Here is a 19,820-nt window from a genome sequence, read left to right as displayed (position 1 = left end):
GAGGAGCAGAGACGTGAACCCGGTTCCCCAGATTACAAGACTACCGCTCTTAACCACTACACCACACTGGCTCTCAATCACCACTGCAATCACCACCTCCTTCTTTATTCACTTGGAGAATGCACAGGGGGGGGGAAATACATGGGTAACCTAACTGAGAGGAGGGTTTTCAAATGTGTATCAAGTCACCATTCCCTTCCTTGTGAAGGTCAGGATCTGTAAGCAATCTAGATTGGAAGCAGCATGTTGAGGAAGAGCATGAATGATTCCAGATTGAGGAAAAACTACATTTTTATGCTACACATGGGTTAGTGTTTACATAGCCTAGGTCTGAAATGAGAAGCTTCCTGAGAACCACTGAGTGAAATTTACTACGACTTTTTTTGCAATAAAGATCCTAAAAATGGCACATAATACATCACAAATCATATTTCTAGAGTGATGGCATGAGAGGAAGCAGTAGAAGGATTCCAGTCTTATTGGCTCCCTAAAGTAAAAGTGGTAAGATCACTTGCCAACTACTTGATAGACCTGACGGAGCCCAATTTGAGAAGAGCGTTTACTATGGCCCGTTTCCATTCTATACCCACGGCCTTCCTGCAGGGGATTTACTCTAAGACCCCTATTACTCAGCGTTTATGTCCATGCACAATGAATGAAGTAGAGGACTTCATACATTTCTTTTTCTACTGCCCTATTTATGAGCCAATAAGACCTAAGCTCCTCCACTTGATCCCGTCCACCATTACATCTAAGGAAGACTGTTTGAAATCGCTTCTTGTGGACGCAAATCCCCAAATTTCACGTGGGGTGGCAATCTTTATAGTGCAGGCTCTGAAACTTAGGGCTACTCTGACTGGGTAGTGTCTCCTAGACCTGGACCTGTTTTAATTCTTTTTATTACTTTTTCAACCCAATGCGCCGAGCCTATTTTGGGGCCATTTTATGTTTTATATACATCCGCATTTTAGATTCTTGGCGCTGGCAACTAAATCTTTACATTATTGTCTTAGGGTAATTTAAATGTCATTACGCCAGTAATATCACTTTGAATTTTGTTTGGTTGCTTGTCTCTAGTATTTTTGTCTTATTTTGCTATGGCTGTATGCTAATGCAATAAAGGTTTGAATTTTGAATCTAATTGAAAGCTTCTCACTGACCTTAATTCCAAGCTCTATGTTCTCTCCACCATAAACATCCATTCCTGGATCAAGAAGTCCAATTTCTCCAAAGAACTTCCGGTTCACCACAAAAGAACAGCCTATCATAGCTGGAGTCCTAGAGGAAAAAGTAGGAAAGAAACACAAAACTTCCCATTATTTTGGTGGAGGAATCCTAGAAAACACAAGTTCATTTAATCTAAATCGTAGTTTTCAATTCATGATCGGTTGATTCACACACCTCATAGAATCAAAGAGTTGGAGGGAGGGATTGTAGGGCGTTGGGACTAGATGACCCCTGGAGTCCCTCTCAACTCTATAATACTGTGATTGTATGAATTTAATTCAGCATTGCTATAATCAAATACATTTTCCTTAATTTTCATCCAAGAAAACTGAAACACCAACACGGACAATTGTATTGGAGAGGCTGAGCTGACTCCTCCAGGCCCACTCCTAGTTTGTATTTTTTCCTTGTTCTAAGAGACAGCAAGATTTATTTTACGCTGCAGATTTCACTAATAAGACCGTGGAAATGACTGGAATCTCACAGAGATGGATGGACAACTCAAGCTTGATTTTAAGACACACTGCAGTGCTTCGTGGCTTGCTATTTAAGAATCCAATTTCACCGACTTAAGTTGTAGCACGATAACGACCATAAGCTGAAACAATTAATTTTCAAAGTGATAATAACATTAGAGGTGCCAGACTCTTAACAGCTCCATTATTCGTGATTACGAGCAAGAATTAAGACAAAGGGGAAAGAGACTGGCTTCCAGTAGAGAACAAGTTAACAAAGACTTTGGAAGGGGCTTGGCTGTGGGGGAACAGAAAGCAGATGTAAGCTGGGCTTTCTGTTTGGGAGGAAGATGTATGGCTAAAAAGGGAGTTGTTAGGTGTGGTATAGTGGTTAGAGTGTATAACCAGGACCTGGAATAATAATAAAGAAGAAGAAGAAGAAGAAGAAGAAGAAGAAGAAGAAGAAGAAGAAGAAGAAGAAGAAGAAGAAGAAGCAGCAGCAGCAGCAGCAGCAGCAGCAGCAGCAGCAGCTAGGGCCTGGAATAAAGGTAAAGGGGACCCCTGACCATTAGGTCCAGTCATGGCTGACTCTGGGGTTGCGGCGCTCATCTCGCTTTACTGGCTGAGGGAGCTGGCGTACAGCTTCCGGGTCATGTGACCAGCATGACTAAGCCACTTCTGGCGAACCAGAGCAGTGCACGGAAACACCGTTTACCTTCCCGCCAGAGCGGTACCTATTTATCTGCTTGCACTTTGAGGTGCTTTCGAACTGCTAGGTTGGCAGGAGCAGGGACTGAGCAACGGGAGCTCACCCCATCATGGGGATTCGAACCACCAACCTTCTGATTGGCAAGCCCTAGGCTCTGTGGTTTAAGCCACAGTGCCACCTGCATCCCATAGGACCTGGAATACCAGGGTTCAAATTTCCACTCAGCCCTGAAGCTCTCTGGTTGACCGTGAGCCAGTCATTGCCTCTCAGTCTAAGCTACCTCACAGGGTTATTATGGGGATTAAATGAGGAGGGGGAAAACCATGAATGCCACCTTCAACTCCTCAGAGAAAAATGTGCGATATAAATGCAATTAACAACAACAACAGCAACAACAAGTGCAAGTCAAACAAACTTCCTTCTTTATTATTGGTTAATCCAGTACCATTTACATATATAGGCGGTATCTAAATAAGGGCTCACCCATACTTCTTTTTGTGCTGTCTTGCACCTGAGATTGAGGGGGGCTGGGATGCATCGTGCGTGTCACACACATGTGACATCACATGTTTGTGTGATGCCATATGCACAATGCACACGTGACATCATCAGGAGGAGGCAGGCATAGTGGAGCCCACTGCGGCGCAGCTCCCTCTTTCATGCTCAGGAGGAGCCGGTCACTGAATTGCACCATGCTCGGCTCTGTGCTCTGTCTCCTCCTGCCCCCCATCCACATTGAGGGGGCCTGGCCCCCTGCCAGCAGATACTGAGGGAACCGAAAAAACCTCTGCTCCTACAAGTTGGTGCACCCGATGAGAGCCATCTTCAAATATCTAAAGGACTATCACATGGAAGACAGAGCAAGCTTGTTTTCTCCTCCTCCGGAAGGTAGAACATGAACCAGTGGGTTCAAGTTGAAAGAAAGGTGATTCTGACTAAACGTCAGGAAAAACATTATGATAGACGAAGAGCTGTTTGACAGCAGAGAGGACTCCCTTGGCAGGTGGTGGACTCTCCTTCATTGCAGGTTTTTAAGCAGAGGTGGGATGGCCATCTGTCATGTGGAGATGCCTGCATTGCAGAGTGTTGGATTGATGACCTTTGGGATCCCTTCCAACCCCACAATTCTATGAAAGTATTTTACTGAAAGAGATTTAGCCTCCCATTCTCTCGATGTTAATATGCACAGAAACACATGCACTCTTCACAGCACCATTATTTCTGACTATTTTGGGTGTGGGTGTGTGGAGGTGAGGAATCCCCAGTATTAAAAATCAAAACTGTTCTCTTGCTCAGACCATCTAGTATAGTCATCATGTGATCCAGGAAGAGCACAATGAGGTCTGAAGATCCTCCCCCATTGTAGGCACTCATGGTCAAAACCAGAAGAGACCCCACAGGATCAGACAAAAGACCTCCCTAGCCCAGCATTGCTAGTCACCAGCCACATGTTTTCCAGGAAGCCTGCCTGCCAGCAGGTCACAAACACAACATCCCCCTCTATCACAACACCACTATCAATGCCAACAATCTTCATGGCAGAGGAATCGGGGGTGCAGAACCAGCACGGTGAAGGCAAGCGATGTTGGGGAGACCATCCTCCCCCACTCACATTCAATTTATTTCATTTCATCCACAAAGCAGTTTCCAGTTGAGAGTATGCCATCTGTCCTAAGACCTTTGTGCAATTGACTGGGCTGCTGTAATTTCTTCATTTCCACCTAGTAAGCTATTATATAGTAGACGAGTGGTTCTCAACCTGTGGGTCCCCAGATGTTGTTGGACTACAACTCCCATCATCCCTGAGCTCTGGCTTTGCTAGCTAGGGGTGATGGGAGTTGTAGTTCAACAACATCTGGGGACCCACAGGTTGAGAAAGACTGTAGTAGACTAGTATGGTTTACTTTTGCAAACATACTTTTTTGGGGGAAAACAAGCTTTCATTGCAGCTAGCCCAGAACCTCCTGCATCTACACGTCTGAAATTTGGCAAGGTTAATCCCTTCTTTGGGGGCTACTATATCAGTAGGTTCTGTGCACATGTGTGAAACAAGCCACAGAGTTATGGTCCATTTGGTTCCCCAGTGCAAGTCAATGGGGAGACTGAAGGTTTGGTGTTCCAACTATTGCTGTGGATATTGGGTCTGTGGCAAGCGCCCCTTCCCCGAAATCTGAATTGAATAAGGCCAATCAGAAGTGCTGAAGCAGGCTCTGGTGCACAGCCTTGGTTAATACTGTCTCCCAATATGCAAACACAGACCGGGTGCATAAATTCTCCTTGCTGTGCACCAATAACCTGGCTTAATTATCTGTTTCAAATGGACTTTTCTTCCTACTCTCACTAACAGCTTGGGTATCGGAGAAGCAAATTAAAAACACCAGAGAAGATCCCATAAAAGAGCTGTTAGATTAAGTGTATCTCCCATCCTTAATTCTGCAGGAGTTTAACAAGCCTTTACATATATATATATTGAAGCATGGGTCTTAGAAGCCTACTCTTATGGATGAAATTCACTCTCCAGGCCTGCAAGCTTCTCAGACCTGCTTTAAAATGATGTTGGTGTATTTATTAGTCCAAGAGGAGTCCAGAAATGGAACCCCTTCCAGTTTAGAAATTGGCCAAATGGTGCAGAGAGCTGATTGGCCAGAGAACAGGAGATTGACAGAAATATCTCCAGAAACCAGTCTCCATAAGTTTATATGGATGTGGGTGTCTGTGGACCAGGAAAGAGTGGGGCATTGGGATTGTCACAGAATTGTAGAATTGCAAGGGGTCCCAAGGGTCATCTAAAAATGTTGGTTGTCACTTCACCAGGTGAGACAATTCTCCAGTAGCAGAGGCACCAGCTTCTCCAGAGGATTGGAGAGGCCTGAGTGCAATATCCTCTGAATATTGAGGGGGCCTGGCCCCCTAAAGACATATATGCAGGGGGGCAAAACTGCCTTGGCCACTTAGAGAAAATTCCTATGTCCAGTAGACCTTTTTGGCCACCTTTCATAGACATCTGAAGGTCCTGTACTGGGAAGTTTTATAGTGTCCGGTGTATTGTGTGTTCTTTTGTGTGTGGAAACCAGATTGGCTGGGGCAACCCAGTCTGATGGGTGGGATACAAGTTGTTGTTGCTGTTGTTCCACTGACTTAAAGCAGCCCTTGGTGGGACTCTTCCAATAGCGCTAGGCCTTGGGCACAAGAAACTAACCACAATTACCTTGAATTTCTGTTTAACCCTCAAGAAAAAGGGGCATTTTCGCTAGCCAGGTTTAGTTCAAATCCATCAAACCTCCTTTGGGGAAGGTTCTCAGGCAGGGTGGAAGGAGAAAGAACTTGCCCATGTGAAGACCACCTGGTGGAAACCCTTACACATATGGTTCTTAATTGTAAACTATATGCTGATCTCCATCAGCAATTTCTAGATCAACTCTGTATCCCCAAATGGAAACCAGAGTTGGAGGTCATACATTTTCTATTACTGGGGAATGATCAGGAGCTCACCAAGTTAGTGTCTACATATCTCTATTTGGTTTTTTGTTGTCGAAATACACTGCAGACGTCTGATCTCTCTGGAGGCCTAAAGATGTGACAATAGACTGCTCTGCCTCCTTTCTTTTAGCAAATGTTTTGTGCCACTAGGGAAGTGGTAATTCTGTATTGATTTGTTTTGGATGTTTGTATGTGATGCCAATGAAAGGTTTGATGATGATGATGAAGAAGAATAACACTAGGTACTGCTTGGTCTACTAAGCTGGAATGGAAGTTCTCCAGGAAGTAGCCAGGTGGATGGGTCTACTCACACGACATTTCCTACATTATCCAAGTCAGTGGTATTATTATTTAAAGGATTGTCTAGTTCTAGTTGCTTGACATTACTCTGAATGCCAGGCTGTAAAAAATAATGACAAAAATAAGAGTGGCTGGACAGGCTCCAGCAGTGGGGCCTGCCGGAGTCAGGAGGTCTTGACAGGTGCCCAAGGATGCCAGGGGCTGACATGAGCTCTGCCTGTGCCAAAAACATTTATACCACCTTGTAAGCCCTCTACATTCCCTCAAGAGTGATTTATTGCTGATTTCCCTACAGATAATGAAGCCTGAGAAAGGTTGTGTGTGTTACGAGATTTTGGAACGGCAAGCAGAGATCAATAACTGAATATTTTAATATACATGGGGAGAAATGATTCAAGGGCTGGAAAATATATAGCAGATGACAGGCGGAATATGTTCCCGCTCCTTAAGTAACTGAACATTGAGAAATTCAATGAACAGATAGTTTAGAAGGGAGAATATATGCAGGTCCCCTTTCAGATATAAATCTCGGCTGGCTGTGAAGAGTTTGGATATGACAAGTGGAAAGGGGCCAATGTAGCAGGAGAATGATGCTGGAAAAACGTTAGATCTTTGGCACACAGACGAAGCCTGCTGGGATCAGCTGAGCTACAAAGTTCCCAGTGGGGAGCTGTGCAGCACAGCCCATCACCGCAGGCCTGCTGTCACCAACCATCAGCTGATTGGCACTGACAGCAAGCATCCCTTGACATTGCCAAGGGGCTCCCTGCTGTTCTTTGGCATTATTATTATTATTATTATTATTATTATTATTATTATTATTATTATTATTACAGTGGTACCTCGGGTTAAGTACTTAATTCGTTCTGGAGGTCTGTTCTTAACCTGAAATTGTTCTTAACCTGAAGCACCACTTTAGCTAATGGTGCCTCCCACTGCCGCCGCACCGCTGGAGCATGATTTCTGTTCTCATCCTGAAGCGTATGTAACCCAAGGTACCACTGTATTTATTAAATTGGTATACCACCCTTCCTCTGAAGATGACAGGGTGGTTCACAACATAAAAATATGAAATGGGGACACTAAATACACAATAAAACAAAAGCAGACCAACAAGGCCCCCTCTCACAAACGCATTAAAAGGCCTAGCCCTAGATAAACGTTTTCACCTGGTGCCTAAAAATATGTGATGAAGGCACCAGGTGAGCCTCCCTGGCCATTCCACAAATGGGGAGCCACCACAGAAAAGGCTTGTTCTCATGTTGGCTGCCCTCTGGATCTCTCATGGAGGAGCCACACAAAGAAGGGCCTCAGGTGATGATCACAAGGTCCAGGGGCATTCCTTGAAGTAATGCAGTCCATGTTTCCACCTGTACCCACACCTGAGGCCAGGTACAACATCTGGTGTGGGAGAACCGGGCATGGCTTGGGCGAGATTATTATTGTTTTACTTATTTACATCTATTTGACACTTCTTTTTTTTACAAAAGCGACCCACTCTGAAACCAAGTATTATTTATTCAAAGAATTTATATATGGCTTAGCACAGTGAGAAGGCCATGGACAAGAAGTGCAGATATTTTTGTTTTCCACCGTGATGTTGGTCAGAATTTAGTCATTTAACTTTTCTGCACCTCAGACTCAAGGCAGCATCCAATCTGTTTGAAGTGGTGGATTTTGCAGTCAGCCCTGGCAACGTTCCAGCAGACTGCAGGCCCTGCTACGACTCAGACACCAAAAAAAGCTGCAAGTGGGAGCAGCATGTGTGCACACAGTGTGGTGCTTTGAAAGGCTGTTAAAGGGGAAGTTCCTCCATCTTTTGAAGGTTGCCCTTTTATCTTCGGAATCTCACAATTCTGTGTTGAATTACAAACCAGATGAAGGATTTGGGGTGGGAGGTGTTGGTGTGTGTGTGCATGTGTGTGTACCCGGGACATTTAAAATTTGGGACCTTATTCCTCTCATTTCCCCCCTCTTCACATACACACCCACATAACTCCAAATCACTCTCTCCCTTTAGTTCAGCTACAAGGTAACATGTTTCTTTCATGCAAACAGATTTCAAAAAGATTACTGCGGAATATAAGTGGTGAAATGGATTGCACAGGCTAAGGAAAGAGGGATGGGAAGTGGGGACGACAAGTCAATTTTGCTGAGGTATTCAAAGAACAAGAGATGACTGTTGGGTCATCATTCTTTTTAGCAACCACAACACATCAGCGACCACATCTCCGAATACCAGGCATGAGAAACAATTTTGCTCCCTCAACAACCCTCCAAGGTACGCTGCCGGGGTCTTATTTCACAAAGGGGAACGGAGCAAAACATTGAGGGCCTATTTCCATGGGGTGGCTCACATGCTCAGGCCTCGGTCCTGTATACCTGAAGGAGCGTCTCCACCCCCATCATTCAGTCCGGACACTGAGGTCCAGCTCCAAGGGCCTTCTGGAGGTTCCCTGACTGCGAGAAGCGAAGTTACAGGGAACCAGGCAGCGAGCCTTCTTGGTAGTGGTGCCCGCCCTGTGGAACACCCTCCCATCGGATGTCAAAGAAATTAACACCTATCCAATTTTTAGAAGACATCTGAAGGCAGCCCTGTTTAGGGAAGCTTTTAATATCTGATGAATTATTGTATTTTAATGTTTTGTTGGAAGCCACCCAGAGTGGCTGGGGAAACCAGCCAGATGGGCAGGGTATAAATATGTTGTTGTTGTTGTTCTTGCAAAAGCAGTTGTCTGAGGGGTGACAGCTGAGGTGGGGATGAAGCCCACACTTCAGATGTTGTTGAACTGCAATTCCCATCATTCTAGATCATTATCCCTGCTGGACTACCAAGGAAGGAGGAGGAATTCTGTTCAGTTTGCATTTAAAGGCGCGCCTACACAATCTGCACTTTTAGAAACAATGAGAACTGAAACACAGCCATCCTGTGCTTGTGAAAAAATTGACTCGTGAAAGCAAATCATCATCATCCTTCTTCAAAATTTGCACTTCTCTGAATTTCACAATGCACTTCTTCAGCAACACAAAATGTACAAAGAAGCATCTACTGAGGTAAACTGTCCATAAAAATGCACATGATAGTTATGAGGGAATGATTAGCTGCTTGTGCGTAAAAGCGTACTCCCTCAGAGTTTGTGCGGCTCCACAAACCTCTGTGCGTGACAGAGCTCCTCAGACATGTCTGCTCTAGTCACTCGTAGAGTCTGACAGTGGCTGCCGGCGGAAGCGCTTCCAGCAAAGAAGCTCCTTGACGGAAACGCGTCTCCTGGATTCACGGCGTGCCAGTTTCCGGCGAGGCATGGGTCTCCCCACGGGCGCCTCAGATACCTCGCCACTGTTCTCACTGGAAGCGTCTCTGAGCCCTCCCTCCTGCTCGCCTTCCCTCAGAGATTCACTCCTCCCCCTGCTGGTTCCTGCCTCAGCTGTTGAGTCTCTTTCTTCCTCCCTGAGCCCCTCCGCCTGTTCCTCCGATGGCAGTTCCCTGACATCCACCTCCCCTCCAGGGCCCCCCTCACCCCCTCCCATTTCCTCTCCTCTGGGAGATGAAGGGTAAAAACCCCGAAAAGAATCTTCTTCATCTTCAGACGTCTCGAACAATTCCCTCCATCGATCGCCGTCCTGGCTCGCTGAATCCTCCTCCTCCTCGGAATCTGTGAACCCCTCCAACTCCTCTTCTTCGTCGGTGGTGGCAAAGTATTTCCTCCGGAACCTCGCTACGGGCTGAGGTTTACGTGGGAACCTCTGATGAAAAGTTTCTATTAAAACTTCGTCATTGACATCCTCTGCCCTAACCCAGGTGTTTTCCGACTCCGGTTCCCCTTCCCACATTACCAAATACTCTACTTGATCTCCCTTCCACCTGGAATCGAGGATCTCCGCAACCTGGTAGCTGTGTTCCTTCTCCTCCATTGCTGGCCCCCTAGTGACCCTCCCTTCTCTGTCTCCTTTATACGGTGACAGCAACGACCTGTGGAAAACTGGGTGCAGCTTCATGTGGTTCGGTAACCGGAGTCTGAAAGCCACTGGGTTGACCTGCTGCGTGACTTCAAATGGACCCAGCCTTTTGGGTCTTAACTTCTTACAACCCCCTTTGAATGGTAACCCTTTGGTTGACAGCCACACCTGATCCCCCACCCTAATGGTTTCACCTTCCCTTCTGTTTTTGTCTGCCTGCCTCTTATATTCCTCCTTAGCCCTGTTTAAGTTAAGTTGGAGCTGGCGATGGATCGCTTCCATTTCTTCAACGAACTGTTCTGCAGCTGGAACGCTCCAGTTCTCCCCTTCCCCCCCTGGGAAGGCTCGGGGATGGCACCCGTGATTAGCCAAAAAGGGGCTCATTCCCGTGGACACATTCTCTGCATTGTTGTAGGCAAATTCTGCCAACGCCAGCTTCTCCACCCAATCATTTTCTCTGTCATTCACATAACATCTCAAATACTGCTGGAGGACACCATTAGCTCTTTCCGCCTGCCCGTTGGTTTCTGGATGACGGGCAGTTGAGAAATTAACTTCAACATGCAGTAAGCTCATGAGCTTCCTCCAGAACCTGGAAGTAAATTGTTTCCCTCGGTCTGAAACCACCCTCAAGGGGGCGCCATGCAACCTAAACACATTTTCTACAAACAATTTAGCGGTTTCTTCTGCTGTGACCGCATGTGAGCAGGCTATGAAATGGGCCATTTTAGTTAACAGATCTACCACAACCATGATGGCTGTTTTCCCTCTAGACCTCGGCAGATCAGTCATGAAATCTATTGCCACTGTTTCCCATGGTCTTTCAGGTGTGGGTAGTGGTTCTAATAAACCTGCCGGTGCCCGCCTCTCCCCCTTGGCTCGTTGGCATTGGTCACACCCTCTCACATACTCCCGCACATCTTCCCTGACCTTGGGCCACCAAAATTCCCTGGTGACCAGCCACATGGTTTTGTGTTGCCCAAAATGCCCTGCTGTGGGGCTATCGTGCAGTTGCTTGAGTACCTTCTCCCTTAATTCCCCTTCAGGTATATATAACGCTCCCTTGTAGTACAACGCCCCGTTTCTCTCCTCAAAACCTCCGGGTTTGTCTCCCTCCCTCCTGAGACCCCTGAGTTTGTCCTGGGCGTATTCATCATGCACTGTTTCCTCTACCAATTCCCTTTGCCCCACCAATACCGCCCCACACACCCAGCGGTCTTCTGGAATGACATGTGTCTCTTCGGGTGCCCCCTCCCCCTCCAAATATTCGGGTTTGCGTGAGAGAGCGTCCGCCCTAACGTTCTCTGGGCCTGGCACGTAACATATCTCAAAGTTAAATTTGGAGAACTCCTGGGCCCATCTCAACTGCCGTTGGTTGAGCAATCGCGCAGTTCTCCAGTACTCTAGATTCTTATGGTCCGTGCACACTTGCACCTTATGTTGTGCCCCAATTAGCAGGTGCCTCCATCTCCGGAAAGCCTCATGAATAGCAAGAAGCTCCCGGTCGTACACCGTGTAGTTCCTCTCGGATTTGTTCAGCTTTCGCGAAAAGAAGGCACACGGTCGCCACTCTGACTCCTCCTTCTCCGGCTGCAGAAGAAGCACCGCCCCTATGGCTCTGTCAGATGCGTCTGTTTCGACCCTCAGCCTTTTTTGTAAATCCACATGCAGAAGTTGTTCTTCAGAGGCGAAGGCCCTTTTCAGTTCCTCAAACGCTCGTCCCGCCTCCGCCGTCCAAACAAACTTCTTTTTACTGCTGAGACAGTCCGTAATGGGCGCCGTCAGGTGGGCGAAGTTTCGGATGAACTTACGATAAAAGTTCCCAAACCCTAGGAACCTCTGCACATCCTTCTTGGTTTTGGGTGTTTTCCATTCCAGCACTGCCTGAACCTTGCCGGGATCCATGGCCAATCCCTTGTCTGACAGGAGGTACCCCAGGAATTCCACCTCCTTGGTATGAAACTGACACTTCTCCAGTTTCACCCACAGCCTGTTGGCTCGCAGCCTGCTCAACACTTCTCTGACGTCTCTCACATGTTGCTCCTCATTCTCCGAATACACCAACACATCATCTAGGAAGGCGACGCAATTCTTGTAGAGCAAAGGACCCAGTACGTGGTTCATAAACGCTTGAAAACACGCTGAGCCTGCTTGTAATCCAAAAGGCATAACGAGATATTCAAATGCCCCCAAAGGTGTGAACATGGTGGTTTTCCATTCATCCCCTTTCCTTATACGTATCAGGTTGTACGCCCCCCTTAGATCCAGCTTTGTAAAAATCTTTCCCTTCCGCACCCTGGTCAAAATATCATCAATCCTGGGCATAGGGAAAGCCACTGGTTCTGTCACTGCATTTAACAGCCTAAAATCACATACAAGTCTCGGCTTGTTCGTGTGTTTTTTATCCACAAAGAACACTGGGCTACCTCCCGCTGCTTTGGACTCTCTGATGAAGCCTCTCTTCAGGTTCTTGTCAATGAACTCCCGCAACTCCTGCATTTCTCTGTCTGACATGGCATACAACTTGCCTACAGGAAGCTGTGCTCCAGGGAGTAAATTGATCTGGCAATCAAAGGGCCTATGCGGGGGTAGTTGGTCAGCTTCCTTCTCGCTGAACACGTCGCTGAGATCTGCATACTGTGGTGGTACCTTCACCTTCTCCATTACTTCAGTCCCTGCTAGGGTGGCTTGGGCCCCTGCTGAACCCTTTTCCCCTTTGCAGTGTTCTAAGCAATGTGCCGAACCAAAGGAAACCACTCTTTGATGCCAGCCCACCAGCGGATCATGTAGCGCTAGCCAGCTCATCCCCAAAATAATGGGAGCGCCTCCCAAGGTGGCCACATTAAATGCTATCAGTTCTGTGTGCCTTGCCACCCTCATTATCATTGGGACGGTCTGCAAGCTGACTCCTCCTCCCAACAACTCCCTGCCATCGATCGTGGTCACCTGAAGGGGGTTGCTTAAAGGGATAGTCTGTATCTGGTGTTCAGCAGCAAACTCCTTGCTCATAAAATTGCAGGAGCTGCCTGAGTCCAACAGCGCCTTTATTTTTAGGGGGTGTCCATTTTGCAGCTCTAGCGACACTTCAATCACTAGAGCGGGTTGAGGTGCTTCTGGCACGGGCACTTTCACTGCTCTTTGGCCTGGCTGCAGTGCCCCGACTGTGGCAACCAGGCGTTGGCTTTTACCTGCTCTGTTTCTCCCTGCTCTCCTCCCTCAACAGCTCCCACCATCCCTTGCCATTCCTTCCTCTGGGGGCAGACTCTGGCAAAGTGGCCTGGCTGTTGGCAGAGGTAGCATTTCCGGGCGCCCTTTCCCTCCTTCTTAACCCCCTCACTGGGTTTTGAAAATGCGCGCGCGCGCGCTGTTCAGATTTCCATCGGCTCTGCAGGCGGGAAAGCTGGCTCAGGAATGTCTGGAATGCGGAACTCCTTCCAACGTTCCCCTCTCCCTTCCTGCCTCTCCAAGGCTCTTGCCTCCTGGCGCGCTCCTATGGTCAGCGCAGATTTGGTCAGCTGATCCATAGACACCGCCCTGGGGCTCCGGGACAGTTCATCTTTCACAGCCGAAGAAAGACCTTCTTCAAATAACATCTGAATGGGTGCCGCCGATAAATCCCAACCCAATCTGTGTACCAGCATGGTAAATTCAGTCCAGTACTCACGGACAGATCGGCTTCCCTGCTTGCAAGCCATTAGCTGCCTGCGCACCACCCCTTCCTCAATATCGCTGGAAAACATGATATCCATTGCCCGAAAGAACTTCATAGTGTCCTTTAAGACGTCATTGTGCGTTGCCATCAGGGGTCGAACCCAATCTCTCGCCCCCCTCTCAAGATGCCCAATCACGAAAGCAACTCGCGATTCCTCATCAGGGAACTCATCAAACTGCACATTAAGGGCATATTGCATCTCTGTCCTAAAGGCATGGTAATCCTTGGGGTCCCCCCCCAAACTTCTGCACCAATCCTGGTACCTTTCTGGGGAACTGAGTGACTCTCCCCTTTTGGTCGGCATCCTGCGCCCTCCTCTCCTCAAGCCTCGCCGTCTGCAATGCAAGTTGAACTTCCAACGCTCGGTATCTTTCTTCCAAGCTTGGACCAGTCCCAACCCCTGCTCCTCCGGTGCCGGCTGGGTCGCTCATGATGCTTTCTCCTGCACAGGCAGCGTACAGAGACTGTCAGACTGCTATGAGGGAATGATTAGCTGCTTGTGCGTAAAAGCGTACTCCCTCAGAGTTTGTGCGGCTCCACAAACCTCTGTGCGTGACAGAGCTCCTCAGACATGTCTGCTCTAGTCACTCGTAGAGTCTGACAGTGGCTGCCGGCGGAAGCGCTTCCAGCAAAGAAGCTCCTTGACGGAAACGCGTCTCCTGGATTCACGGCGTGCCAGTTTCCGGCGAGGCATGGGTCTCCCCACGGGCGCCTCAGATACCTCGCCACTGTTCTCACTGGAAGCGTCTCTGAGCCCTCCCTCCTGCTCGCCTTCCCTCAGAGATTCACTCCTCCCCCTGCTGGTTCCTGCCTCAGCTGTTGAGTCTCTTTCTTCCTCCCTGAGCCCCTCCGCCTGTTCCTCCGATGGCAGTTCCCTGACAATAGTGAAATTAACATACAAACTTGCATTATTTTAGGGGAAACTGCTTTTTTAAAAAAAGCCATATACACTAGGCAAAATTGCATACAAATGTGTATATTCGGAGAAATTGGCATTGAAATTCATGAGGACTTTTTTAAAAATCGCAAACAGATGACAACTGAACTTAAGCTTGGAAAAACAAGAAACTGAAAGAAACCAAAACTGACAACCTAGCAACATGAAATATATTTTGAGTCAATGCAATCCAGTTCAGCCAAGCCACACAATTATCTTCCATATGGTTTTAAAGCCAAGGCCTCCACAAAACTAGAAATGTGGCAATCCTTAACATGTTTGCGGTCTCCCACAGGATACTTACTGCAACTTACATCCAAGTTTGCTATTTCTGTTGGCTGCCAAACACTCAAATTCAGTTGTGTTTTTGGTAAAATAAAATATAATAAAATAATAAAATAATTATCTAGCAGGATTAAGGCCCTACAGCAGGTGTTCCAATTAGGGTTGTCTCCAAGTTTCCAGGTGTCCATGGGCACGAGTCTTCCTGAGTCTTCCTCGCTCCCTTTCCTCAGGCTACACTCCTCCTGCTTCTTTGCCTCACCTCTTTCAAGTCAAACTAATATGGCAACCCCCTATTGTGAATTAAAAGCAATACAAACATCTCTCTTTACCAACAGCAAACCCACTGCGTGCTTACTTTCCCTGGTACAGTATAAGGCAGCTTTCTATGTTTCTTCCTAGTGGGCAGATATGTGAGGAGATCACACATGGCTGCCACTTTGAACTGAGCCTGTAGTAAGTGTGGGTGGTTTTCAACTAAGCCTTGCTCAGAGAAGACCCATTGACATTAATGGACATGTTATTTTCAGTGTGCCTACTGCCGGCAGAAAGGGACGTGGGTGGCACTGTGGTCTAAACCACTGAGCCTCTTGGGCTTGCCAATCATCAGCAGTTTGAATCCATACGACGGGGTGAGCTCCTATTGATCTGTCCCAGCTCATGCCAACCTAGCAGTTCAAAAGCAAACCAGCGCGAGTAGATAAATAGGTACTGCTGCGGCAGGAAGGTAAGTGGTGTTTCCATGAGCTCTGGCACTTGTCATGGTGTTCCATGCACCGGAAGTGGTTTAGTAATGCTGGCCACATGACCCGGAAAGCTGTGTGTGGACAAACGCTGGTTCCCTCAGCCTGAAAGCAGAGATAAACACCGCACCCCATGGTTGAATTCAATTGGACTTAACCATCCAGGGCTCCTTTACCTTCACTGGTAGTAGAACCCAGTTCAATAACACCCAAAATGTATTCACTATTCACAACAGTCTTCTCTCTTCTATCACAACTTAGCAAATTCCAGGCCCTAAAAGTATGTTCAGACTGAGCTCTGGTGTCCATGACTACCACAAGAGTAAGTCTGTTTCAGAGAGAGATGCCTCAGGCAGACCCCCCCCCCCATGCCCCTATTTTCTAGTGACAGCCCCAGATTTACAGAAGCCATTCCAGTTTCTGATTTCATCCCAGAATGTCCAACTTTTCCTTAGGACTTCCCTATTTTCATTGGAGAAATGTTGGAGGGTATGGTCTCAGGTATGACAGAAGTAATATATGGAATTCCCAGCATCTACTTCCTGCATGGTAAGAAGCCAAGGTCTCCCTAAGCTTGATACAGGCCATAACCAATCTCCACAGCTCCCTAGTCAAAACCCAGGGGATCTAATTTCGAAGCGACAAAAAAGATTTTCCTAGTATGGTCGCAAAAACTGTGCCTCATCCATTATACATGGGGAACAGGCTGTGCTTCTCTGCATTCATTACTCCATTCCAGCCATCACCATTCCACAAAGAGTACATCATACATCAGCCCAAGAGATGTAACATTTATTTGTAATGTAACTCAGGAGTTGATGCTAGAAAACCAAGTTTTAATATGCAGTGATGTTACTGTGAGTGTGTTGTGTACGTGTGTATTTCTTTTCCTACAATTACTGCTGTAATGCCATGATTTTTATTTTATTATTTTTTTTATAAAAAAAACATGTTTATGGGCTCATTTAGATACCCACAATCTTATAACTTTGGTGTTTATTTCTGGTTGACTTTAACTGGTGTTTAAGTGACCCCAATACTTTAACTGTATTATGCAATCACATTGCATACATGCTCATTATAAGGACCAGGATTCATCCTGAGAGATATTGGTTGTCATTTTCTTTCTTTTCATACATTTGTTATATGTATATATTCAACAGTGTGAATAGATGCTTAGAAGTGTAAGGCTAGCCAGGAGATTTTTAAAAAATAAATATTATTAACATGAACACATAGAAATAAAGTAGAAGTGATCAGTGTAACAGATAAAAATACATATAGAAATAGAAAAAATAAAACAGAGGTACAATGGAGAGGAAAACCTAGGAAACAAGTAAGAATGCAATACTGAATTCAACTATCACATATGAAAAGAAAAGAAGAGAAAGAGGAGGGAGAGTAAATTCAGTTCTCAGTAAAACCTCTCCACATATTTATCTGTGGAACAAGAGGTTTAGTGGGCTGTTTAATTGAGTTAGCATAGGAGAAAAACTTACACCATGCTGAGTAAAAATGATCTTTTTTAATGAAACCTTAAGGACTCTTCATTTGTACGGATGAAGGGCGGTATACAAATTTAATAAAATATAATATAACATAATATACTAGTAATGTTAATATTAATATGTCAGATGTTCTGACAGTGCAACGTCCCATACTTTCACCAGCCACCCCTCTTGGGAAAAGGTTGATTTGGACTTCCAGTGGGAAGCCACAGACAATCTGGCTGCAGCAAGAACCCTAAACACAAGAGATTTATATATGATGGGCAAGTTGGTACCATGCTGCCAGGGCTGAATCTGGGGAGACAGTTCAGTGTTTCCAGAGGAGAGTTCTGCAGATTTTCAATGGTTTAGGATGGGATTTCGAATGTAGTGCTACACAAAAACAAAACCCTCCCACAAAACTACTTCTTGCAACCTGTTCCGCTTCTCACTCCACTGTGAGTGTGGGGCTCCCCCCCTCCGTGGGTCCCATGTGCCCACAGAAACTCTGCACCTGCCTTTTATCAGAGGGTTCTGGTGAACCCTTCAGAGTCTCATGCTAGACTCTAGCGGGTTCTCATTCCCAGGGCTGGATTGAGGTTTGATGAGGCCCTAAGCTCCTGAAGGTAATGGGGCCCTTTATATGTCCAGCTGTCCTTTGTCAACAACAAATTGTCGCTGTTTTTTGTGTTCAATATATGCTACAGTGGTACCTCGGGTTACACATGCTTCAGGTTACACACGCTTCAGGTTACAGACTCTGCTAACCCAGAAATAGTACCTCGGGTTAAGAACTTTGTTTCAGGGTGAGAACAGAAATCGTGCTCCGGCGGCACGGCAGCAGCAGGAGGCCCCATTAGCTAAAGTGGTACCTCAGGTTAAGAACAGTTTCAGGTTAAGAACGGACCTCCGGAACAAATTAAGTACTTAACCTGAGGTACCACTGTATATGGTAATTTATGGACCTAACAGGTGTCTAAAGCCATTTGCCCATGTTGCCATGCAACCAGTCCATGCAGAATGTAGGGACCCTGTATATAGAAATGAGCAAAACAGTGATATTTTAGGGAGCAGGCTAGCAGGCAGGGCCCATTACTTACATCATAGGAGCCTACACAACACAAAACCCTGTTGCTTTATGTAAGTTTTATTTTATTTGTTTTTTATCTTATATTTTGGAAATGAACACCCAGGGGTTTTTTCCCCCTTTGATTTTTTTTGGGGCCCCAAGAGAGTGGGGCCCTAAGCTACAGCTTGTTTAGCTTATACCCAAATCCAGCACTGCTCATTCCCCATCTTTGGATAGCCATCAAGTTTCCCTGTTTACTTGGTTGCATATCTTTTGCATACCCTCCAACACCCCACTGTTCAAAATTGGAATGTTCATTTTTTGGTCTTGAGCTCTCACGCGAACCAGCCGATATATACAAGAGTGTGAAACAAAACAACGAGCATCATTTGGTCCAGAGATTTGGCATAAGCCAGCTGTCTCATGCCAGAGTGCTGGACCAAAAAAACCCAGGGTGGATTCTGTGATTCCAGGATGTCCTGCTGAAATCAGGAAGGTTGAGAGGTATGGCTTTTGGGAGAAGTCCACAGCTCAAACCCTGGAGAGCCACTTTTTCCTTTTCAAACTTTTAAAATTATTTATTTGAAGCTCTGCAAGGCTGTTTGCATCTCAACGCAAAAAGAAGGCAATATAAAGGACAAAGGGAAATGGAATCTAAACAGGGAACGGGGATTGTTACACACCGTGTATTGCCATCATATTATTTCACAGCACATCTCAGAAGATTTTGTGTAGAAATGGAAGCATATTGCACCTCTGCACAGCAAAACGCCACAACTTATTTGTCCAAGTACAGAATTATGCATGCCATGTTAGGTAGCAGAAACTTTTAACCAAATTGTGGAAACAGAGAGATTATTGCAAGACCTACTTGCTATGCTAGTATCACATTGGGTGAAAATGCTAGCTCATTTTCTGCCCCAGAACTCAGTGTGCACAAGAATCACAAGTTTACTGTATTCAGGGACCATGGAGGCAGAAGAGGCTGTCTCCCATCAAGTCAGACCTATGGATGTAGGAAGGCATCATTTTCCATTTGATCCTGTATTCAACACCCACAGCTCTATTCATAGAATCATAGAATCATAGAGTTGGAAGAGACCACAAGGGCCATCGAGTCCAACCCCCTGCCAAGCAGAAAACACCATCAGAGCACTCCTGACATATGGTTGTCAAGCCTCTGCTTAAAGACCTCCAAAGAAGGAGACTCCACCACACTCACTCCACTTCCCCTCACAGAGCTCCAATTCCCAGAGTTCCCTGAAAAAAGGAAACCACTCTGGGAATTGTAGCTTTGAGAGGGGGAACAGGGGTCACCTAATAACTCTAAGCACCATAGAATTCCCATGATTCTTTGGTGGAAGCTGTGACTATCCAAGCAGTATAATAGTGCTGAACAAGTACAGTGTGGGTGTGGCTGCAGTTAAAGTGTGATTATTCCTGACTTTGAATCAACACATAG

The 19,820-nt window shown here is 46.3% G+C and overlaps 1 protein-coding gene across 1 annotated transcript in view; it reads right to left on the bottom strand.

Moving 5' to 3' along the window:
* GALNT17 (polypeptide N-acetylgalactosaminyltransferase 17) overlaps positions 1-19,820 on the bottom strand; it is a 117,121-nt gene that overhangs the window by 20,297 nt on the left and 77,004 nt on the right. The window contains exon 6 of the mRNA XM_081173015.1: positions 1,161-1,278. Coding sequence (XP_081029141.1) covers positions 1,161-1,278 — 118 coding nt within the window. The remainder of the gene's footprint in view (positions 1-1,160; positions 1,279-19,820) is intronic.

Source organism: Podarcis bocagei (assembly GCF_964188305.1).
Source record: "Podarcis bocagei genome assembly, chromosome: 15".
In the NCBI taxonomy this organism is placed as follows: domain Eukaryota; kingdom Metazoa; phylum Chordata; class Lepidosauria; order Squamata; family Lacertidae; genus Podarcis; species Podarcis bocagei.
The sequence above is the reverse complement of the archived record's forward strand: the minus strand, read 5'-3'. Positions and strand labels throughout refer to the sequence as shown.